At 34.1% G+C, this 25,933-nt stretch overlaps 3 protein-coding genes across 3 annotated transcripts in view; all 3 read right to left on the minus strand.

Moving 5' to 3' along the window:
* Positions 1 to 10,021: 10,021 nt before the first annotated feature.
* Positions 10,022 to 13,221, minus strand: LOC107879896 (7-deoxyloganetin glucosyltransferase). The gene is made up of 2 exons (XM_016726825.2): positions 12,609 to 13,221; positions 10,022 to 11,227 (listed from the first exon to the last, which is right to left on the minus strand). The coding sequence occupies exons 1-2, from the start codon at positions 13,117 to 13,119 to the stop codon at positions 10,266 to 10,268; spliced, it is 1,473 nt and encodes a 490-aa protein (XP_016582311.1). The 5' UTR covers positions 13,120 to 13,221; the 3' UTR covers positions 10,022 to 10,265.
* Positions 13,222 to 18,576: 5,355 nt separating this feature from the next.
* Positions 18,577 to 21,959, minus strand: LOC107840056 (7-deoxyloganetin glucosyltransferase). The gene is made up of 2 exons (XM_016683774.2): positions 21,226 to 21,959; positions 18,577 to 19,706 (listed from the first exon to the last, which is right to left on the minus strand). Exons 1-2 carry the CDS (start codon positions 21,734 to 21,736, stop codon positions 18,742 to 18,744), a joined length of 1,476 nt encoding a protein of 491 aa, XP_016539260.1. The 5' UTR covers positions 21,737 to 21,959; the 3' UTR covers positions 18,577 to 18,741.
* A 2,637-nt stretch (positions 21,960 to 24,596) lies between these two features.
* The window catches only part of LOC107840057 ((3aS,4S,5R,7aS)-5-hydroxy-7a-methyl-1-oxo-octahydro-1H-indene-4-carboxyl-CoA dehydrogenase), a 3,429-nt gene continuing 2,092 nt past the window's right edge, over positions 24,597 to 25,933 (minus strand). Inside the window, exons 4-6 of the mRNA XM_016683775.2 lie at positions 25,639 to 25,784; positions 25,198 to 25,417; positions 24,597 to 25,017 (exon numbers count right to left, since the gene is read on the minus strand). Coding sequence (XP_016539261.2) covers positions 24,826 to 25,017; positions 25,198 to 25,417; positions 25,639 to 25,784 — 558 coding nt within the window. The 3' untranslated portion in view covers positions 24,597 to 24,825. The remainder of the gene's footprint in view (positions 25,018 to 25,197; positions 25,418 to 25,638; positions 25,785 to 25,933) is intronic.

The raw sequence follows: 25,933 nt of genomic DNA on the forward strand, positions 1-25,933 counted from the left end.
TCCTTGCTTCTCTTTTGAAAATCAGGAGAGATTGTATTGCATATAAAATCATTTCTTAATTAATAATTCGATCCTTCCTAGTACTTATTGAAGAACATTGTCCATCTTAAAAGTACATAGGGATTCAAGAACTTGCTAAAGAATCATATCAAGGATTCAAGTATTGAAGAGGTAACACAAAATATTATTTCTCACAAATTCCTGTTTTGCTTATCAGATTTACCAAGGGACGTCCCTAAGTAGTCAGGATTTACCTAAAGTTACTATCGATGCAAGCATGTTGGCAATCTGAGCCTCTGTAAATGTAATCAAGAGAATCTCCCAGTAAATATTGATGGACCCCCTCACAATAACATTCAGAAAAAAATGGACTATCTCAATAATACTAGTACTTTAAAAAAATCACATGATAATTATCAGCGACAAACTTCCCGAAAAAAGTTCTAAACACTGTTATTTCTAGACTTAATGTAACACCTTGCATTTCGGGCTAGAATATATACCGTCATTCCTACATGTGAATGTTCCAAAAGCCATAAATCCTATGCAAATTTAGTATGTAAATTAATTATGTAGTGTAGTAATCTAGTTGAGCATGAATTGAGATCTTAGAGGCCCCTTAACTCAAGACGAGTTGAAAGTCTTCCTATCGATTGAGTTTTTTGGTGAGTGTTTAAACTTGGGTCAACTTCAATCAATCATAACTTTGTGTATATAATGAATTAGAGGGCCTACTATATATCAAATGAAAGGTCTTTGAGTCCTCTTTCCAACGCCACTAGTTTCGCCTTAATACGATATCGGGATAAAAAGTTATGCCCGTTTTGCAGAGAGGTATCAATCTGCCGAGGGAGCGACGGCCGACCCGACGGACCGTCAAGCCCTCTGTCGCCCCTTAAACAGTGAGTTAAGTCACGGACATGACCTGACGGTCAAGGTGACGGTCCGTCAACCAAGTGGTCGGGCAAAATACGTAGTTTCGAAGGCATGATGCTGAAAAAGGGGTGTTTTGGTACTTTTCCTCTTTAGAAAACTTCTCCAATGAATTTAATTACTCTCTAAACACGTTATTAGTCTATTACCATCAGTCATACATCATCAAAACTCCCTCTTCACTCTCAAAACAGGATTAAACTAGGGTTTTCTTCAAGAACAATAAGTCAAGAAATCAAGTCTTAAGTCCAAGATCTCCAAGGAATAAATCAAAATTTGAGTCCTACTCTTCAAATTAAATAATCTAAGGTACGTGGGATTTTCCTAAACTACATGGGCTTGTTGAAAACACTTTGAATAAAATTTAAAGTTATAGAAATCATGAATTTTAAAGGGGTTTGGAGTTTATGTTTACAATTTCGCATTATGAATTTTTTAATGATATTATTATTTTGGTCTTGAGGTCTTTCCCCTAAATTTGATTTATAATCATGTATAATTATATATATGTATGCGTTTGAATGATGAATTGAGAGCATGATCTATTAGAAATCCCCTCTCTTATTTACAAGCTTCTTGTTTTCGTAAGTTATGATTTATTCAAAACGCATTGTTGGAAGCATGATATAAATATCTTGAGTGTTGTTTATGACTTGATTATGGTTTTAAATTGAAGAGGGGGTGTTTTACTTGGTGTAAAAGGTTAAAGACGTTTACTAAGAAGATTGCATGTTTTGTCACAAATTTCATGATCACCACATATTTGTTGAAATGCTGAACAGAGTGATCTTTACATAACTTGATAAATGTTTTGAAGTATGAGTCTTTTTGAATTGTTTGAGGTATGGTGGTCTAAACTTTATGTTTTAAAAGAGGAGACTGTGATATGATATTTTATGGCTCAGAAACATGACTTGCAAGTCTTGGTATGACAATACCAAAACAGATAATGCCATAACAGACTCAGAACAAAACATAAGTCAGATTTCATTCAGATTTTTCAGAAATTGATTTCAGACATATGCATGTTTAGAAAAGGTTAAAAATGGGCTTAAGAGATGTTAGGTGGTTACCCGAAGACGACACGAGTTCAGATAACTCATTGTCCAAAATTGTGTTTTGCGAATACGGATTATTATTTCCCCAAGAGGGATTATACGCTGGCCTAGTGCCCTGTGGCGTATCAGAATCAGAAACTCCAACTTTTGTGGCAAACTTGGGTTGGGGGCTTACCCGCCGAGTTAATGACGGATTTCATATAGCCCGTGGAATATCAGACTTGTAGGGTGTACCACCTAACTCAAAACTAAGACAAAGATGTTGTGTTGATTCTCAAAACTGTTCCTAAAGATCTATTTACTATGCCCATGGATTTTCAAACAGTTTATACTTATGTGTTTTGTTTCATGAAATACTCTCACTTACTTTATGTATTAGCATTTTATTTTTGGATAGTCCTGCGTACCAGTACATATGTATTGACCCCCTATATCTCAAGATCTAAGGCACAGTCCCGCGGTCGCATCCAATAGTAGATCCGTGTGTGTCATAAGTTGCAGTTGGTGAGCCTTCTCTATTCCGAAAGGCCTAATTCTCAAATTTCATTGCTTCTTTCTTTTATGGTCTACTGGGGGCCTTGTCCCAGTTATGTTTCAGATTTATGATGGATATTGTAATTTTACAGATTTCACAGACGGATGTCACATGTTTAGAATATTCAGAATTTCCTTTTAAATTGTTCAAGTTATGAAATTGACCATGGTTCCGTCATGTGTTGTTTCCATAAATTTTCTTATATTATATGGATATTGTGCGTGATTACCAGATTTAGAAGAGCGCCCGGGCCTTTATGGTTTGGGATGCTTGTTACGGCTAGGGCCCCGGCTCGGATCGTGACATTTAACTGATTTTTGTTTAATTCCATATCATTCAATCCTATTGAACACATGTAACTGTACCAAATGTTTTATGGAAACTCGACTTGTCAACTGAGAGAGCCAACTAGAAACGTGGCACATATAGCTTTCACCAATTCTCATTTAATTTATTAGTCAGTCACATTGGTGTTGTTGGGTTCATAGTAATGAAAGGGTGTGAATGAAAAAATGGAGAGTAAAACGGTGGAGGAAAAGAGACACTAAAAATGGAAAGTGTACTCCCAAAATGGCAAGTTTACTCTTTCTTCCACATTGGTGAAAGAAGAGAACTTGAGAGTGTTTATAATGAGAAACACTTACTCCACATGGCAAGTGAGGCAAGAAATAAATGATGCCTCGCGCCGTCGTCGTCGTCGCTCGCTCGACTTCGGATTTGGATTTGGATTTGAATTTGTCAAATGATCAATCGATGAGATCTATCTTTTTGGATAAAATTTATTTGAATTCCGAAGAATGCAAAGGAAAAATGCAGTAAAATTTTTCTGCACTATTTTGGCTTTCAGATTGTTGCTTCTGTTACAGAAGATTGCACAGTTTCAGAAAGAAGTTGCAACTCTTCAACGAAAATACACACTGTTTCAGTGAATCAGTGTACTGTTTCAGAAAAATACTGCATTGTTTTAAGTGAATAGACATGCATTTTCAGGAAGAGTCACACACCTCTATTATGAACCAATGCCACCTTTTCAAAGGGGCATCTAGTGTCTATATAAACCTGGTTTCATCCACAGGTTTATGACATAGAAAATACAGAAATTTTTAGATTACAAAACATTCTTCTTGTCTTAAAAATACTCTAAGTGTGATCATTCAAACCGTGAGTGTGTTCGAAGAATCCGCCTATTTGAGGTACCGCTATAGTCGGATTGAAGGCCATTTTATACTGGGAGGAAGATTCCATAACCTTGGGTACAGTGAGGGAAATTATTTCTTAAGAAAATTCCGTGAATTCGGACGACTTGGCCTTAAATATTTTTGTTTCATCTTTATTTTCTGAAAGATAAATACACCTCTTGGAAAGGTCCTTTTGATCTTGTGTTGAGAGTATTAAAGCTTCATTGTGTTCTTGTTTATACTTGAACACGAGTTGAAGTTGTTGTTCTGTTATACTGATTCTACGTACCCGTATTGTGGAAAATAACAATCTTAAGGAATAACTTTATAGAATCTGTATTGCTTTTTTTGGAGATTAAAGCTTAGGCTTTCTACTCCGCTTGAATTTAACTAGTGGTTAGAAGACATAAAATCTTCATCACAAGTTAAGGTTCACTCGGTTGACGATTCGAAGTAATAAAAACTTCATCGTTAACTAGAAACAGGAAGAAGAGTTTCAAGTTAACTTTATAAATAGTATTCTGAAAAATACTAAGTTTTTTGTATTGTGATGACAGGAAAAATGACAACTGAAAGTCAAATGATGGATGCGACAACGTCTATGGGGGCAAATAATATTGCCACATCAAGTCGCACAAATGCTCCTCCAACGATGGCACCAGCGAAGAAGCCCAGAAAATTTTCTGGCACCGACTTCAAGCGGTGGCAACAAAAGATGTTCTTTTACCTCACCACTTTATGTCTACAATGGTTCACTAGCGAAGATGGTCCCGAGGTGCCCGAGGAAACCTCGGACAAGGACCGCTTCGTTATTGTAGAAGCTTGGAAACATTCGGATTTTCTTTGCAGGAACTATATTCTGAGTGGTCTCCAAGATGACCTCTATAATGTCCATACTGGAACCAAGACATCAAAAGAACTGTGGGGGGCACTTGAACGGAAATATAAAACGGAAGATGCGCGAATTAAGAAATTTCTTGTTGCACGGTTCCTCGACTTCAAAATGATTGACAGCAAATCTGTTGTCTCTCAAGTACAGGAGTTGCAAGTCATCATACATGATCTCCTCTAGAAGGTATATTTTTGAAAAATACCTTAGTTGAACAAATGAAAAATGTTCTTAATACTCATAAAAACTGTTTTGTAGGTTTAATTATGAATGATGCTTTCCAAGTAGCAGCGATAGTTGAGAAGCTACCACCTTTGTGGAAAGACTTCAAAAACTACTTAAAGCATAAACGCAAGGATATGACCGTTGAAGATCTTATCGTTCGACTTCGTATTGAAGAAGACAATAAAGCTGCCGAAAGAAGGTCAAAGGGAAATTTACAATGAATGGAGCCCATATAGTAGAAGATGACCAAGATAACTCAAAGAAAAGGAAGAAAGTTGAACATGGAAGAGAAAGTTGAACATGGAAGCAATCAACCCAAGAAAAAGTTCAAGGAAAAATGCTTCAATTATGGCAAAATTGGCCACAAGTCCACAGATTGTCGAGCCCCGAAGAAAGGCAAGAGAAAGGACCAAGTGAACATGATTGAGTCCAACAAAGAATATGATGATTTGTGTGTTATGTTCATGGAATGCAACTTGGTGGGGAATCCACGCGAATGGTGGATGGATTCTGGTGCCACACGCCATGTTTGCGCAAACAAAGAGTTTTTCTCGTCATTTGCTTCGGTTCAAGCAGAAGAAATGCTTTACATGGCCAACTCCGCTACTGCTAAGGTGGAGGGAACAGGAAAAATTTGCCTAAAGATGACTTCCGGCAAGGTCTTGACACTGAACAATGTGCTATATATTACAGAGTTACGTAGGAACTTAATTTCTATTTCACTCCTAGATAAGAACGAATTCAAATGTGTAACCGTTTCTGAGAAAATTGTAGTTAGCAAAGGAGAAATGTAGTAGGAAAAGGCTATCTCACGGAGGGTCTTTATAAGATGAATGTAATGACTGTTGAAATGAATAAAAGTTCGAATTCGTCTTATTTGCTTGAGTCTTATGATTTATAGCATGAACGTTTAGGCCATGTTAATTACAAAACATTACAAAAACTGATTAACTTAGAAGTTTTGCCAAACTTTGAGTTCAATAAATCAAAGTGTCAAACGTGTGTGGAATCGAAGTATGCAAAGCATCCTTATAAGTCCGTTGAAAGGAATTTCAATTCCTTAGACTTAATACACACTGACATTTGTGATATAAAGTCAACACCATCTCGTGGTGGAAAAAAGTATTTCATAACTTTTATTGACGATTGGACTAGATATTGTTATGTCTACTTGCTAAATAGTAAGGATGAAGCAATAGATGGGTTTAGGCAATATAAAACTGAAGTTGAAAATCAATTAGACAAAAAGATCAAAATGATAAGAAGTGATAGGGGCGGAGAATATGAATCTCCCTTTGCGCCAATATGTGTAGAGAATGGAATAATCCATCAAACTACGGCCCTGTATTCACCTCAATCTAATGAAATTGCGAAAAGGAAAAACTGAACTTTGAAGGAAATGATGAATGCCTTATAAGTTCTGGTTTACCACAAAATTTATGGAGGAAGGCTATCTTTATGGCCAATCGTATACTCAACAGAGTGTCCCATAGTAAGACACAATCAATTCCTTACGAAAAATGGAAAGGAAGGAAACCTAACTTGAAATATTTCAAAGTGTGGGGGTGTCTAGCAAAGGTACAAGTTCCTATACCTAAAAGGGTTAAGATAGGACCTAAAATGGTGGACTGCGTGTTCATAGGATATGCTAAAAGTAGTAAAGCATGTCGATTTTTGGTTCATAAATCCGAATATTAGTGAAAATACGGTAATTGAATCAGACAATGCTGAATTCTTTGAAAACATTTACCCGTAGAAAATTAGACATGAACAGTTTAGCGGAGGATCTAAACGACCTCGAGATGAACCAAGTGAGAATGTACATAATGAAGAAAATCCAAGACGCAGTACATGTCAAAGAACGTTAACTTCATTTGGATCGAATTTTGTAACATTTCTCTTAGAAAATAAGCCTTAAACATCTAAAGAAGTGATGTCTTCGTCAGACTCATCCTTTTGGAAAGAGGCAGTCAATAGTGAGATAGATTCAATCTTAAGCAACCATACATGGGAATTGGTTGACCTTCCTCCCGAAAATAAACCTTTAGGTTCTAAATGGATCTTCAAAAGAAAAATGAAGGCGAATGGTACTATTGACAAATACAAGGCAATACTTGTAGTAAAATGCTTCAAACAGAAGGAAGGCCTTGATTACTTTGATACATACTCGCCAGTAACAATGATAACCTCGATTCGAATGTTAATTGCCTTGGCGGCGGTATATGATCTTCAAATCCATCAAATGGATGTGAAAACCACATTCCTAAATGGAGATTTGGAAGAAGAAATTTACATGGAACAACCTGAGAGTTTTGTAGTTCCAGGAAAGGAAAACAAGGTGTGTAAACTCACCAAGTCATTATATGGACTAAAGCAAGCACCAAAACAATGGCATGCGAAGTTTGACCAAACCATGTTGGCAAACGGATTCAAGTAAATGAATGTGATAAATGTGTTTATATTAAAGACACTCTAAATCACCAAGTCATTATATGTTTATATGTGGATGATATGTTGATCATCAGTAGAGACATTTCTGACATAAATGCAACAAAACGAATGTTCGAGAGCAAGTTAAATATGAAGGACCTTGGAGTTGCAGATGTGATCTTAGGTATAAGAATCCATCGAACTCCACAAGGGTTGGCATTGTCATAATCTCATTATATCAAAAAGGTACTTGACAAGTTCAAGTATATGGAATTCGGTATTGCCAAGACTCCATTGGATGCGAGCTTTGCACTTCGAAAGAATGAAGGTGAAAGTGACTCGCAATTGGAGTACACAAGAGTATTGGGATATTTAATGTATATAATGAACTGTACACGACCAGATATAGCATGCGCTATCAGTAAATTGAGTTGGTACATGAGTAATCCTAACAAAACTCACTGGATGGCAATGAAAAGAGTTTTGAGGTATCTTAAATACACTCAAAATTATGCTTTGCATTATAATAAATATCCTGCGGTACTTGAAGGATATAGTGATGCAAATTGGATCACCGGATCGAAGAAGTAAAATCCACAAGTGGATATGTATTTATTATCGGTGGAGGATCACTTTCTTGAAAATCATCCAAACAGACTTGTATCGATCGCTCTATAATGGAATCTGAATTTATCGCATTAGATAGAGCCGGTGAAGAAGCAGAATGGCTCCAAAATTTCTTGGAAGATATTCTGTATTGGCCGAAGCCAGTGGTACCAGTATGTATACACTGTGATTGCCAAGCAGCAATAGGTAGGGCAGGGAGCATGATGTATAACGACAAATCTCGTCATATAAGACGAAGACATGATACCGTTAGAGAACTTCTCTCTAGTAGAATTATCACTGTAGACTATGTAAAGTCGAAGGATAATGTGTCGGATCCACTTACAAAAGGCCTATCTAGAGAAGGAGTAGAAAGGACATCCAAGAGAATGGGTTTAAGGCCTAGGATAAGTCAGCATGGCGGTAACTCTACCTAGCAGACTGGAGATCCCAAGAGCTAGGTTCAAGGAGATCAAACAAAGTTGTGTCTGACAGGTTCAACATTGTCAATTACCCAACCCATTCTCATGATGTAGACAATGTATAGTAAACAAGGATAAGACTTAAGGTGAAAAGTCTTTTAATGATTACCTAAATTTGGTAGATTTGACCAAATAGTTTAATCTATAGGATTGAACGTTTAGAAATTACCTATGTGTGGGCGAAGTGGAAGCCGCTTCAAAGAGAATGTTAGTAAAGACCTATTCTCTAAGTTCTCATTAAAACCGGGACGTGTTCATGGCTGAAAAGAACAAAATCGTAAGAGCCATAAACGGTAAAAGCCTGGTTGTGTGACATATGTTGTCTAGGTGTACATTAAAGCTTGACGGTTCAAATATATCAAATCTACCGATTGATCGAGTGCATCCGATGCATGTTCATTACGGAAAGTTCAAAGGGAAACCCACTTATCCAGATGCAATCAGTCTTTACTTGATGATCACATACTTGTCCGTAAAAGTTTTACGAAAAATAGTCATTCCCCATTCATGTGGGGGATTGTTGGGTTCATAGTAATGAAAGGCTGTGAATGGAAAAATGGAGAGTAAAAAGGTGGAGGAAAGGAGACACTAAAATGGAAAGTGTACTCCCAAAATGGCAAGTTTACTCTTTCTCCCACACTGGTGGAAGAAGAGAACTTGAGAGTGTTTATAATGAGAAACACTTACTCCATATGGCAAGTGAGGCAAGAAATAAATGATGCCTCGCGCCGTCGTCATCGTCGCTCGCTCGGTTCAGCTTCGGCTTCGGATTTGGATTTGAATCGATCGATGAGATCTATATTTTTGGACAAAATTTATTGTTTCAGATTGTTAGTTGCAACTCTTCAACGAAAATACACAACCAGTGCACTGTTTCAGAATACTGCATTGTTTTAAGTGAATAGACATGCATTTTCAGGAAGAGTCACACACCTCTATTATGAACCAATGCCACCTTTTCAAAGGGGCATCTAGTGGCTATATAAACCTGGTTTCATCCACAGGTTTATGACATAGAAAATACAGAAATTTTCAGATTACAAAACATTCTTCTTATCTTAAAAATACTCTACGTGTGATCATTCAAACAGTGAGTGTGTTCGAAGAATCCGCCTATTTGAGGTACCGCTATAGTCGGATTGAAGGCCATTTTATCCTGGGAGGAAGATTCTATAACCTCGGATACAGTGAGGGGAATTATTCCTTAAGGAAAGTCCGTGAATTCGGACGACTTGGCCTTAAACATTTTTGTTTCATCTTTATTTTCTGAAAGATAAATACACCTCTTGGAAAGGTCCTTCTGATCTTGTGTTGAGGGTATTTAAAACTTCATTGTGTTCTTGTTCATACTTAAACACGAGTTGAAGTTATTGTTCTGTTATACAGATTCTACGTACCCGTATTATGGAAAATAACAAGTGTAACATCACAATCGCATCATAGTTAATTTTATGCATGCCTAACTTGCTCAAAGACAAATATTAGTCAGTCACATTAGTGTAATAACTCGATATAAATAAGTACAAATATTACGTGCTAAAAGTTACTAAGTTAGAAACCACTTAAATAGCAAAACCTGATCTAGACAAGTGCAATAAGAAGAGTAAGTCTAATTTCTCATTTATATATGTGTTTGATATAGCAATATATATATATATATATATATATATATATATATTTGGATATATGCTTGGAAAATGAAAAACATTTATTGAAGATTGATAACCATATTGAGACATAGGACCATTTCCCTGCCTACACAAGTAGCTAAAAACAGTAGCAACTTTCCAGAGTTAATAATGCATAGGTCCATTAGTACATAGACAGATTGAGACATAGTTTATTATTTTGAACCCACAACCTATTTCGATCTGCTCAAATTTTAGACGAGTTGATCATTATTGACCCGTTTAATATACCTAAGTTTGATCAAATCCGACCATTTGACACCTCAGAGCTCGGAGCGAAAAGTACCTCATTAAACAATTTGTTCAAGTTGATACAAGAAGAACCTCCTGGATTAGCAGCCTTCTCAGCTTCCTCCTTCCAATTCATAGTTTTCAACTTCATCTTCTTTCCCTTTTCCACATCCATCAATTCCCTTACAAGAATCTCAACTTCACTTCTTTTAAGATCAATTATCTCCATTCCCATCTCCCACTCAATGCAACTGTACCTACAATTCGTCTGTTGCTCCGCGAAAAATGGCCAACAAATCACTGGCACGCCTGCACAAACACTTTCTAACATGGAATTCCATCCACTATGAGTCAAGAACCCTCCAATAGCGCGATGTTTCAGTACTTTCTCTTGAGGACACCAGCTGGCTATCATCCCTCTATCTTTAATTTCACTTAAAAAATCTTCAGGCAAATTTACAGCGTCCCCTGTAATTAAATCAGGCCTAATGATCCATAAAAATTGTTTCTTGCTATTAGCAAGTCCCCAGGCCATCTCAGTAAATTCGTCGTAATTCATCACAGTTATACTTCCAAAATTCACATAAACAACTGAGTTTGGTTCTTTTGTATCAAGCCATTCAACGCAGCTCAAATCTTCCTTCCACAAATTTGAACCAATTGACTTGACCTTTTCATCATCAATTGTGTTATTGAGCAAAAGTTGTAAAGGACCAATGGTATAAATGTTTGGATGTATGGTGAGAAGGGCATGCAAGACATCATGCTCAAATGCATCAAATGTGTTCAAGATTATAGCCGTGGCTTTAGAAATTCTTTCAGTTTCAGTTTCATTTAAGAAGAAATTAAGCATTATGTCATTGGGATCTGTTGTTCTGATGAAACTTGGGAAATCTTTTAGCCTCATGTCTCTCATTCCAGGGACCCAATCTACTGTTGTCTCCAAGTATCCGTTTGTAATATCACTTTCAACTGCGTAACGACAGAAAAGAGCGATGATTAAACAAAAATAGGAGTAAAAAATAAGTAGGTGTAGGATCAGAGATGGATTTAGAATTTGATTAGGGCTTTGAACTCGGAATTCTTTAGCAATCTATTCATTCAAAATAAAGCATCAAGGAATACATCACCTATCAAGCAGCCAATTTATTTTGTTTCTGGAAAACCATATGTTCCCTTTGCTAAACATTAATAAATGATTCAGATTTTTGAATATCCTCTTTTAGATATGCATGCAAAATCAGTGGTATTGAAATGTTCAATTTTTTTATTTTTTTTACTAAGTCTTTTCTGGATTTGTGGACCCCATATTGACTTGTTCTAATAATATAGTTCTCATATTGTCACGTTTACTGAGAGAAGCATAATTGACCACTTGCCACAAGCATTACATTTCAAAAATAATAATAACAATCATGATATAAGGTTTTTGTCTTCTTTGATGCATTCAATTCAGCACAGTTCTTTCGACCTATCATTTGTTCCATCATCTCCCATCAATAATATTGTTTGGACGTTATTAGTGGAATTATTTATGATTTAGTGATTAGGAACAGAAGGAAAAATAGTTTTACTTTTCATAGTCGAACAGAATTTGCTAACTACGTAATTTACTAATTACATAGTTGATTGTTCTGTATGAAAAAGAGTCCGCAAGCCTCCAACTTTCGCTTCTATAAGTCAATTCTAATTTTATGTGTATTATGTACGGTATTTTCGAGTTAGATATTTTTTAGTGTCCTAATTTTTAGTTCACAGAACATATATTTTTTTCAATTCGATTTGTTCTTGTGATTTTGACTTTGCGTGGAATATAAGAAATTAAAATAGACTTTTTAATTTTGTGGTTAATTTTCTATAATCTTATAAGCTTAATTAGCATGCTCCATGGAAAGTTAGAATTAAGGAATTGTTCAAAGAAAGAAAATTACATTCTTTTTTAAATTAAATAGACTAAAAATAAAAATATGCCAAACAAATTTTAATGGAGGGAGTACTAAATATATTCCCACTAGCATGTTTCAAAGTTGTTGGAAATTATTGAGACGGGACTAACTCATAAAAGGTATTAATTATAGTAGTTTGTTAACCAATTAGTTTGTCCTCCTTCTAGATCTTACTTATCCATGAGGATCACAACATGTATCGTGTGGTAGTTGCAGACTACATGATTAGCAAGATTCTAATTGACAGACGACTGTACATATATTTAGCTAGTATGTTCTTTCTTAAACTCCATTTAGAAAATGGTTTAAGCTATATTGATAGTGTACTAAACTTTGAACACTATAAGTATTACTCACTTAATGTTATATAGAAGCTAGTTACTATAAGTAGAACAATTTGTAGTTACCTTTGAGAGGGGTGTATCCTCTTTGAACAAGCTGACGATACTGCAAGTAACACATGAAACCACAAGCACTTGTAGTCCAAAACAACACATCAGGAATACCCAATTCCTCAGCAACTCTCAACGTGAAACTCATAATTCCATCAGACACGATACATGTCGCAGGAGGAACACCCTCCGTCGCATTAATCTTATTAATGAGGTTGCGAAATGGTACCAGACAATTCTTGGCTGTAGCTGCACATATTGATGGAACATGTTGTGTGGCATTTCGGTCTGAAGGAGGGAGGCCATCTGGTATAGTCTCGAATCGGAAATCGGGCAAACCATCGAGGGATTGTGGTCCATTGGACCGGAGAAGACGTTTGTGGTTGAATTCAGTGTTAACAAATGTTGTATAAAAGCCATTGTGGTGAACAAGTTTGGCTAGTTTGAGCATTGGACTTACGTGACCTTGTGCTGGAAAAGGTACACATACTACATGAGGCCTTTTGGTATTTGCAAAACTTGCCATTTTTTCTTTTGTTATGTTTAGTGATGTTAGATGGAGGCTGAGAAAGTTGTGGCCACTTTTTATAGCCACGTTATCAAGAAATTAGGGCTGAATTTGGCGTATCTTACTTATACGTAATTCACACCATTAAATAAAAACAATATCAAGAAAACACCTGGTTAGTAGAACATTAACATTCTAGGAAATGTAAAAAATATCTATGAGAAATTAATGAGATCTTTATTTGATTTGAAATGAACAAAATGACATTTTCATATTTATTAGTATGTGTTAAAATAGAGATTTTTTATGTGAAAATGAAGATATCTTGTTAAAAATCTAAAACTAAGTGTTTCCAACAAAATTTTCACAAATATGAAGAAATGTGATTTTTTATTAATAAACGATATGGATACAAATATGTTCTTCTCTTGATTTTCTCCGTAATTCGAGGGCCGTCAATAACATATTTTTTGAATGTAGGAATATTTGTATTTGCTATGGATTTCTTCTTATTTGACGACCGTTAGTGATGTATTTCTCGAACGTAGGAATATTTGAGTTTTGATCTCCATGAAAAAGAGGATTTGTGGATGTTCTTGATTTATTTGATTATCAAGAAAGAGGGTTTTGATCTCCATGAAAAAAAGAGAATTTGTGGATCCTCTTGATTTATTTGATTATCAAGAAAAGAGGGTTTTGATCCCCTTCCGATATTTCATGTGTTTATGGAATTACCTAGAGATATTCGAGATTTATGAATATATCATGAATTTTGTGGGATATTTGGGATCTTGGAGATGCTTGGTTTAGGGTAGAGTAGTAACCTCCAAGCCTTCGAAAATTCTAATAGAAATTAAATTCTTATTATAAAGTTCAGAAAATTTCGATGTCTACACTAAAAAAATTTGTAAGGGGATAGAAAACCATTTTTTCTGTTGTATACTAGTACTTTTCATTTCATTTTATATGACATCTCGGAATCCAAACTTATGTGAACTTTGACTAAAATTTTAAATGTATTTTTTCATCATTCGCAAGAGAGAAAAACGAAATATATATAATTTTCTTATATTTTTTGAAAATCCAAATATTAATTTAATTTAATTTAATTTAATTTTAAAAACTAATTAAACTAACTCCAAACAACAAAAAAAAAAAATACAACATAAATTGAGACGAAAAAAGCACTACTAAATTATAATTCCGTCGTGCCTACTCAGAAGCCTAATGTGTTTTTTCCCAATTTTAGGTCTGTTTGTCGAACTTTAAACTTCTCACTTAATTAGTCATGTTCGTTTAAACAACTCACTTAATGACTGTTTAAAATTTATAATTAGTTTGTTTTAAAAAAAAATGATACTTTTCTCTTTTCACTATTCTTTAAGTTCAACTTTCACGTGACATATTTAAAATTATAAATTTAAAATTCTTCTTTATTAATAATATTTGTAATCTAAAAAATAGGCAAGGAATAAATTGTATACAAGTTCATTTACTGAATATAAGATGAATCCTTTGAAATGATAGGACTCATAGTAAAACCTTTGTAGAAAAAGAAACTGATTTTGAGAGAATCGTAGTATGAATTTTTGTTCTTGCAAAGAAAAACTGTCTGAGGTTGTCCCACCTGATGTAAAATTATTACACATATTTTTATTTTTGACCTGTCATTCGAAATATGCTTGTTAGGTAAACATTTATTCAAATTGGGGTGTCTTAGCAGAAAAATAAAAAAGTGCAAACAAAATAAATTTCGATAATTTGAAGTTTAATTTTAGAAAATTACGACATTTTACATAATTATTGAAATTCTATTTTGAATCTGTCGAAATACATAATTAGTTCCCGATACATCCAACGAAGATACATTTATTCCTTTGTAAAGATACATAATTAGCTTCCGATATTCTTTATTTATTTTAGGTCCGTCGAAATACATAATACATTCAATGAAGATACATTTTTTTCCTTGTAAAGATACATAATTAGCTCCCGATACATAATTAATTTTCAACTTTTAAATATTAAAAAAATAGTGAAAAGACAATTTTGTCTAAAGAAAAGACTTCTAATGATGGGCACAATGTTCAAACAATATTTCTAAGGTGCTTCACACTTTTAATATATCATAGATTATTATTATATATTATATTATTATTATAATAGATTATAGATTCTAGATATAAATATAGATATAGATAGATTCAAAAAATTTCTTTATTAATAATATTTGTAATCTAAAGAATAGGCGAGGAATAAATTGTATACCAGATCATTTACTAAATATACGACGAATCCATTGAAATTTGCATGGGGACTTGCTAATAGCAAGAAGATTTTTTTCTGGGTAATTAGGTCTGATGCAGTTGTAATGTTACCAAGTGAATTAGTCCAAGAAACGAAAGAAAGAGGCTTTATTTCAAGATGGTGTTGCCAAGAACAAGTTTTCAAAAATGCATCAATAGGTGCGTTTTTGACTAACTGTGGACGGAATTCGGTCATGGAAAGCATAGGAAGTGTTGTACCGGATGATTTGTTGGCCATTTTTTGCTGATCAGCACATAAACTGCAGGTATGCAGTGTTGTCTTTTAATCATTAGTTAATTATATATGTATCATATAAGCATCTAAGTCCATGCCACATATTATCTGCTTTGAACCAACAGATCACCTTAAGGGTCTCTTGCGCTACCGAGCCAAAAAGTGAGCGTACCGTCTAAACTTGTGATATATCTTATAAGGCACTTCACTTTCCATTAGACTGAATTATCATGTGCGTCCCTTCTTCAAAAACTTACCAACCTTGAAGTCAGTCTGCCGCTCCTTCTCTTCGATCCGCGGCCCCTTCATGAGCTCCACATTTTTCTAATAGTTCTTGTCCCTTATTGGTCTGGTACATATTACTGGAAATAACAAAATTAACTAAGTAGGGTGGATTCAAAATAAAAGATTTCTTGATTATCATGTGCAGGTCTGTATGTTAGGAATTAATGGGGGGTATTGGTGTGGAAATAATTGCCAAGAATGTGAAGAGAGATCGAAGTGGAAAAGATTGTAAGGGAAATGATGGATGAAGGAGATAAAGGTCAGAAAGTGAAGAAAAAGGTAAGTGAACGGAAAGTATAGGCAGAAGAGGCTACTGGAGTTAAGGGTTTGTAGACACCTAAAATTTATTGGGTTAAATTCATATAAAATTTGGATTTGATTTATATTTTACTGGGCCTAAAATTAGTTTGGGCTATAAAAAACGATAAGTCCATTTAATTCCTCATCAAGGACTTCAAAGTTCATTACACTTGGAAGCCCAAACTCATCAAGTGACGTGGCATCCCAGTCAAATCCAAGACCAATGAGATGCCGCCACATGTACAAATATGTGGAAATCTCATTCAAATCCAAGAACTAGTCAAAAATTGTCAAGTGTCAAAATGACATGTTTCGGCCAACCACTAGCAACCATGCCTACCCCCTACAACTATAAATAGGGGGTAACCTGACATGCTAAAGAGGGGATTCTGCAAGCATTGGAGGAAGCTTCTGGAGGAAGCTTCTGCATTGACTATACAGAGCTTCTGCATTGACTACACAGCTCTGCAAGCATTGGAGGAAGCCTCTGTATTGACTACACAGCTCTTCAACGAATCGACTAACGGAGTTCTGTCCGGAGGTCAACTCCACAAGACGAAGTGCTTTCAAACGAATCGACTAACGGAGTTCTGCCCGGAGGTCAACTCGACAAGACGAGTCAACTCGACAAGACGAAGTGCTGTCAAACAATTCCTGGAGATCCAAACAAATTTCTGGGACGCTCAAATCATCTGGAAGTTCGAGAATTACGCTGCAAAGGCCCTCAAATCACGGAAAAACCTTAGGACAGAAGAATCGAGAGAATAACGAAATTGTACCTGCAAAATTACCTTAAATAAAATTATTCTTTTTATTTATTTTATTTTTTATTTGCAGTTAATTTTTAGCATTAACGAAAATTTGTTCACAATTTGTTGTGAACAGGGTTCTTCAAGCATGAATTTGGATAAATTAGTGAAAGATGTACTTCTATCCAATCATTTAGTTAATTAGTAAAACTCTTAAAAGATAAAAGAGGCAAAGTGAAAAATATCAATTAGGATTAACTGCTCATTTAAGAAATCTGATTTCTATCATTTTTATCATTCTCCCTTGCTTCTCTTTTGAAAATCAAGAGACTATATTATATATATCATTTCTTAATTAATAATTTGATTTCTAGTACGGATTGAAGAATATTGTCCATCTTAAAAAGTACACTTGATAAGAATCGTAGGGATTCTAGAACTTGCTAAAGAATCATATCAAGGATTCAAGTATTGAAGAGGTAACACAATATATTATTTCTTACAAAATTTCTATTTTACCTATCAGATTTATCGAGGGGCGTCCCTCAGTACTCAGGATTTACCTAAGGTTACTATCTATACAAGCATGTACGCAATCTGAGCCTCAGTAAACGTAATCAAGGGAATTTGTGAAATGAAAAACATTTATTAAAGATTGATAACCATATTGGTGTTGGGTTTAATTGGACGCGTGAATGAAAAATGGAGCGAATTATTGGAGGAAAAGTGAACTCTCACTTAAAAGGAAAGTGTACTCACTTAAAGAAAAGTCTACTTCTTCCACATTGGTGGGAGAAAGCAACTTTCTTGTTTTTTTATTAAGAAACATACCTATAAGTAAATAGTGAGGCAAGAATCAAGATATGAAAAAATAACATTTTTGACAATTTATTTGAAAATTGAAAAAACAAGTGATATATTTTGATCCAAAAATCCAACAAAATTTTCTCCATGAATGTCATGCAAATACATGTAGAAACGCAACTCGAAAGGGATGCAACCTGGGTAATTGTTCTGTCGGAAATGACTGTTCAGAAAAGACATACTATTTCAGAAGGAACAGACATGACTGTTCCAAAATGATACACTTTTCCATAAACCACTGCTTCCTTTCCAAAGGGATATTTGATGGCTATAAATACCTGAACTTTTTCTCAGGTATAGATATAATTTTAATTAAGTGCTGAAAAACATTCTTCTTCTTTCAAAACTCTTTGTGATCATCGGCCGTTAAGTGTGTTCGAGAAATTTGAAAGTTTGAGGTACCACTACCTTCAGATTGTGAGTCATTTTATCCTGGAAGGAAAAAATTCTGCAACTCAGATATTTGAGGAGAATTATTTCCTTAAGAATACTCCGTAAAATCGGAGGACTTAGTTTTATTTCTACTTCATCTTATTTCTTTAAAAAGAGTTGATAAACATACTTCTTTGATAATTCATTTTTATTATTCATTTTGAACTTGTGTTGAAGGTGTTAAAAACGTCATAGTTGTTCTTGAAACAGTCTTGAACATAGATTGAAGTGTATTGTATAAATATACTAATTGTGTACCCGAAACAACAATTGGGACATAGGACCATTTCCCTAACTACACAAGTAGCTAAAAACAGTAGCAACTTTCCAGAGTTAATATTGCATATGTCCATTAGTACATAGACAGATTGAGACATAATTTATTATTTTGAACCCACAACCTATTTCGATCTGCTCAAATTTTAGACGAGTTGATCATTATTAACCCGTTTAATATACCTAAGTTTGATCAAACCCGACCATTTGACACCTCAGAGCTCGGAGCGAAAAGTACCTCATTAAACAATTTGTTCAAGTTGATACAAGAAGAACCTCCTGGATTAGCAGCCTTCTCTGCTTCGTCCTTCCAATTCATAGCTTTCAACTTCATCTTCTTTCCTTTTTCCCCATCCATCAATTCCCTTACAAGAATCTCAACTTCACTTCTCTTGAGGTCAATTATTTCCATTCCCATCCCCCATTCAATGCAACTGTACCTACAATTCGTCTGTTGCTCAGCAAAAAATGGCCAACAAATCACTGGCACGCCTGCACAAACACTTTCTAACACGGAATTCCATCCATTGTGAGTCAAGAACCCTCCAATAGCGCGATGTTTCAATACTTTCTCTTGAGGACACCAGCTGGCTATCATCCCTCTATCTTTAATTTCACTTAAAAAATCTTCAGGCAAATTTACAACGTCGTCCCCTGTAATTAAATCAGGCCTAATGATCCATAAAAATTGTTTCTTGCTATTAGCAAGTCCCCATGCCATCTCAGTAAATTCGTCGTAATTCATCACAGTTACACTTCCAAAATTCACATAAACAACTGAGTTTCGTTCTTTTTTATCAAGCCACTCAATGCAGCTCAAATCTTCTTTCCATAAATTTGAACCAATTGATTTGACCTTTTCATCAACAATTGTGTCATTGAGCAAAAGTTGTAAAGGACCAATGGTATAAATGTTTGGATGTATGGTGAGAAGGGCATGCAAGACATCATGCTCAAATGCATCAAATGTGTTCAAGATTATAGCTGTGGCTTTAGAAATCCTTTCAGTTTCAGTTTCATTTAAGAAGAAATTAAGCATTATGTCATTGGGATCTGTTGTTCTGATGAAACTTGGGAAATCTTTTAGCCTCATATCTCTCATTCCAGGGACCCAATCTACTGTTGTCTCCAAGTATCCGTTTGTAATATCATTTTCATCTGCATAACGACAGAAACGAGCGATGATTAAAAAAAAATAGGAGTAAAAAATACGCATTAAAATTTGATTATGGATTTGAACTCGGAATCCTTTAGCAATCTATTCAATTTATTTGATTCGAAATAAAGCATCAAGCAATATATCAATCACCCAATTCTCAATAAAAATATTATTTACTTTGTGCCTGGAAAACCATATGTTCCCTTTGCTAAACATTAATAAATGATTCAGATTTTTAAATATCCTCTTTTAGATATGCATGAAAAATCATACTGGTATTAAAATATTCATTTTTTTTTTTCAAAAAAAAAAAAAAGGGACTTTTTTGATTTATGGACCCCATATTGACTTGTTCTAATAATGTAGTTCTCATATAGAAAGGGTTTTCCTAAATTATGTCATATTTTCTAACAGAAGCATGATTGTAATTGACCACTTGCCAGAAGAGTGCGTTTCAAAAATAATAATAATAACAATCATGATCTAAGTTTTTTATCTTCTTTGATGCATTCAATTCAGCACAGTTCTTTCGACTCATCTTTTCTTCCCTCATGTCCCATCAATAATATTGTTTGGGCGTTATTAGTGGAATTATTTAAGATTTTCTGATTAGGAACAGACGGAAAAATAATTTTACTTTTCATAGTCGTATAGAATTTGCTAACTACTTAATTGACTAACTACATTGTTGATTGTTCTGTATGAAAAAAGAGTCTCCAAGCCTCCAACTTAATTGACAATTCAAAATTTATGTATATCACGTACGTTGATTAGCGCCCGTGCTTTCCATTCACAAAACATATACTTTCTCCAATTCAATTTATTTGCATTATTTTGACTTTGCGGGGACATAGGAAAATTTAAAAAAAAAAAATTTTAATCTCATGATTTTAAATATAAAGATAAGTAAAATATATAAAAATGTTCTTTAATCAAATAATCTTAATTAGCATGGTAGGTGAAAAGTTAGAATTAAAGAGTTGTCCAACAAGAAAAAAATGCATTCTTTTTAAAATTAAACAGACTAAAAATAAAATTTTGACAAACAAATTTTAATGGGGGAGTGCTAAATATATTCCGGATCCTGCCACAACCATGTTTCAAAGTTGTTGGAAATTATTGAGTCGGTCCACTCATAAGAGGTGTTAATTATAGTAGTAGTTTGTTAACCAGTTAGTTTGTCCTCCTTCTAGATCTTACAACATGTATCCTGATCCTCCTCCTTCGAACAAACTCTCTCTTTTTACCTATAATAATAATGGCATAACCTATTTAAGACGTAAATTCTAATTGACAGACGACAGTACATATATTTAGCTAGTATATTCTTTCTTAGACTCCATTTAGAAAATGGTTTAAGCTATATTGGCAGAGTAGTAAACTTTGTACACTATAAGTATTAACTTAGTGTTATATAGAAGCTAGATACTTACATGTAATTACTTTTTACGTTCCGTACATAGAACTTGAACTCAAAACAAATCACATGCATGGAGGTAGATAAAAATTTGTAGTTACCTTTGAGAGGGGTGTATCCTCTTTGAACAAGCTGACGATACTGCAAGTAACACATGAAACCACAAGCACTTGTAGTCCAAAACAACACATCAGGAATACCCAACTCCTCAGCAACTCTCAACGTAAAACTCATAACTCCATCAGACACGATACATGTCACTGGAGGAACACCCTCCGTCGCGTTTACCTTATTAATGAGATTTCGAAATGGTGCCAGACAATTCTTGGCTGTAGCTGCACATATTGATGGAGGATCTTGTGTGGCATTGCGGTCTGAAGGAGGGAGGCCATCCGGTATAGTCTCGAACCGGAAATCGGGCAAACCATCGAGGGATTGTGGTCCATTGGACCGGAGAAGACGTTTGTGGTTGAATTCAGTGTTAACAAATGTTGTATAAAAGCCATTGTGGTGAACAAGTTTGGCTAGTTTGAGCATTGGACTTATGTGACCTTGTGCTGGAAAAGGTACACATACTACATGAGGCCTTTTGGTATTTGCAAAACTTGCCATTTTTCTTTTGTTATGTTTAGTGATGTTAGATGGAGGCTGAGAAAGTTGTGGCCACTTTTTATAGCCACGTTATCAAGAAATTAGCGTTGAATTTGGAGTATCTTACTTATACGTATTCACACGATTAAATAAAAACAATATCAAGAAAACAACTGGTAAGTAGAATATTCAACATTCTAGGAAATGTAAAAAAATTGTACTATCTAAGAGAATGGAATCTTTTGATTTGAAATGAAGAAAGTGACATTTCATAATCCATATCTATTAGTATGTGTTAAAATAGAGATCTTGTATGTGAAAATGAAGATATCATGTAAACAAAAAGAAATTGTTAAGGGATGGAAAAATATACTAGTACTTCATTCATTTCAATTTGTAAAGGGGTGGAAAAATATACTAGTACTTCATTCATTTCAATTTATATGATGTTTCGGATTTCAAACCTATCTGAATTTTGATTAATATTTTAAATTTATTTTTTCATGATTGGCAAGAGAGAAAAAATAAATAAATAAATAAATAAATATATATATATATATATATATACTTTTCTTATATTTTTTGAAAAGTCCAAAATTAATTAAATCAACTCTTAATTAAAAAAATACGATATAAATTGAGACGAATAGTGTACTTCTTAAGTTATACTTCCATCCTGCCTACTCAGAAGCCTAATATGCTTGTTCCCAACTTTAGTTTTGTTTGCCGAAAAGAGTACTACTTCTTAAGTTATACTTTCGTCCTGTCTCCTCAGAAGCCTATAATTTAATTTAATATGTTTGTTCGTTTAAGCAACTCACTTAATGGGTGTTTTAAATTTATAATTAATTCGTTTAAAAGGAATGATATTTTTCTCTTTTCGCAATTCTTTAATTCCAACTCTCGGTATTTGTAATCTAAAAAAAATAGACAAGGAATAAATTGCATACAAGTTCATTTACTGAATATAAGATTAATCCTTTGAAATGATAGGAGTGGTGGTAAAACCTTTGTAGAAAAAGAAATTGATTTTGAGAGAATCGTAGTACTACATGAATTATTATTCTTGCAAAGAAAAGCTCTGTCTGAAGTTCACACATGATGTAAAATTATTAAACATATTTTTATTTTTGACTTGTCATTCGAAAAATGCCTGACAATAGGTAAAAACGATATGTCAATATATATTATTTTTTTAATCTTAATTTATGTAACATAAATATAATTTTGATAATTAATTATTAAAATAATTTTAATTATCAATTATTGTGATTTACAATACTATTTTTTCTATTTCAATTTAAATGACACTGATATAATTTCAAAAGTTAACTTATGTGACAGTAATATAATTTCAATAGTCATTCAAATGTTTTATGTTGACATATCGTTTTGTGTCTATTTTATGAAATATTATTAATTTTATAATACGATCATAGTAATTAATTAGGGGCGATATAGTAAAATCACGATTGAAGCAGCGAAGAACTCATGTCTTAAATGACTTATAATAAATAATTAGAAGTGATATAATAAAATTACTATAAAAAATACTTGTGAAAAAAGCATAAATAGGCATCATATAAGACATCAACTTAATTTAAAAATCAAAAGTTAATTTATTATTTTTGTTAATTTTATATTTTTTATTAAATATTATAATTTTTTAATACATAAATAACCTATAGTAATTAATTTGGAGTAATATAGTAAAATTACGATTGAAGCAGCTGAAGCAGGTAATACAAGTAGGTATGTCAATTATTTTATATTTTTATTTAATATTATAATTTTTTTAATACTTAAATAACTTATAGTAATTAATTAGGGGTAATATAGTAAAATTACTATTGAAGCAGCTGAAGCAAGCAGCATAAACAGGCATATCGAAGACTTGCTTGCTTATTGCCACTTATTATATATAGTAATTTATTCAAATTGGGGTGTCTTAACAGAAATAGAAGACTGCTGAAATGTCAAAATAAAAAAAGGCAAAGAACATAAATTCTGACAATTTGAAGGTTAATTATAAAAAATCACAATATCTTACACGACTATTGAAAATCTCGATTTTGAATCTGTCGAGATACATAATTAGCTTCCAATTCATTCAACGAAGATACATTTTTTCCTTGATAAAAATACATAATTAGTTCCCAAATACATTATTTTGATTTTAAGTCTATCGAGATACATAATAATACAATCAATGAAGATGCATTTTTTTCTTATAAAAATATATAATTAACTCTCGATACATTTTTCCAATTTTGGATCTATCAAGATACATAATTAACTCCCCGATATATCCAACGAAGATACATAATTAATTAAAATTTTTATAATTACTTTGTAAGAGTAAAAATTTACATAAATATGATAACTTAAGGTGCATGTTTATGTTATATTTTCAATAAAAAAAAAGGGGCAAGTTTAATGGACCGCTCGTGACTTTGGCAGAGGAAGAATGCAATGCTCCCAAAAAATGTGAAATTATTGTGAATTGGAACCTGCGATGTGGGGAAGATCTTTTGGATATTGTCTTTAGAGGGTATACAACTCACTACAAGTAAATTTGGAGCTTCAAAACTTTTTGCTAAATAATATAAGCATAGTATTTACCTACAATTATTTATATTGGTACTCTCCTGGATGAAAAGCTTTTATAACCACAACAATGTTATGACATGTTCGAGATTGAGATTTCAAAATATTTATAGCAACACAAATATTACGACATGTTTAAGATAACAAATTTTAAAAGTGTCTTTCTTTTGGTAAATTTTGCGTCAAGTCAAATTATGCCTTGAGATTGCAGGAAGGACTATGTCTTTCTTTAGGTCATTATAAAGATGCAAGTCACAGTATCAAGTCAACAAAATGGAAAAAAGGAGGGGTAGTAAAACGCTACTCCTATTTCTAACTGATCACTATACTCTTTATACATGTATAATTTCTTCTTTTCCTTATTGTATTTCCTTTTCTGAATTTTATTTGAATGAACTCTTGGCACATAATGTGTGGTCAGTTCATCTCATACCTTACAAACCAGCAAAAGGCCCGAAATGACAACCTTATAATTTGGTACCTAGTTGTTCTGTCCTGATGACTTAATGCGCAGGCGCAAATTGTTGATCAATCAGTCGTTGAGCCCCTTCAACAATCCTATTTATCACTTCACCTGCGGGTAGAATTTCCTTGATAAGACCAATGCTCTGACCAGCATACATCGCCATGCTTTCTATATCTCCAGTGGTTGTGGCATTTGGAACTGTACCAGCAAAGCGACGAACCTCTCTTTCCTGTCAAGTATAGGAATGGTTGTATCAAGTATCCAAAATGATAAGACGAGCAGGTATCAGTGTTGAACAGAAAACTAACAAGTTGAGAAAATCCTAAATCTTTTAGTACCCAAAACGAAATGGTTGGTCACGGATATGATAGAACAATTCTTTTGGGAGGAATGGCAATGGGATACTCACCCTGCCATGTATGATAGTGCGGCCAATGACAGGTTGATTTGATTCATTCTCGTGATTTGGGAGCTCCTTCCATTCCATGAAGAACGGGGTTGCCAGAACACGATGTGGTGCCCCTGGCCACCTAGCACGACCAAATATGTCTGTGTACTCTGTTTGATCAAATTCAATCAGCTTCCTCTTGTATGTTGGGTGAGCATAGCTCTCCTCGGTTGCAAGAAACCTTGCAAAAGGCATAAGAAGTTACAAACTTAGTGATGGTTTAGGCATACGCAAGGACATGAATAGTTTTTCTGTGAGAAAAGTTCCCACAATATTCCTTTCTAATGCGCTGAAACAACTATTATCATAGGTCATCGCAAACTGCAATCTAAAAATGAGACCTACTTACAAACAGCAAGTAATGAAACACCTTTCAAATGTAAGAAGTTAAAAGTTCCATACCTGGTACCTAATGAAACACCTTGTGCACCAAGGGCCAGAGCAGCAACATAACCTCGTTCATCCACTATTCCTCCAGCAGCAATTACTACAAGGTCACGACCACGAACAAGATCGACTACTCTAGGCAATAAGGTGATTAAGCCATCCTAAAAGAGAACCAACCAAGTAGGTGATATATTATTTGATAAGTAATTTTACAGTAGAAATGGTATCTGCACAAGGGACAATGGCAACTTCACCAGGAAAAAAGTATGTCAGACTTGTGGGGGGGGGGGGGGGGGGGGGGGGGGGGGGG

This window comes from Capsicum annuum, chromosome 8 (assembly GCF_002878395.1).
Source record: "Capsicum annuum cultivar UCD-10X-F1 chromosome 8, UCD10Xv1.1, whole genome shotgun sequence".
In the NCBI taxonomy this organism is placed as follows: domain Eukaryota; kingdom Viridiplantae; phylum Streptophyta; class Magnoliopsida; order Solanales; family Solanaceae; genus Capsicum; species Capsicum annuum.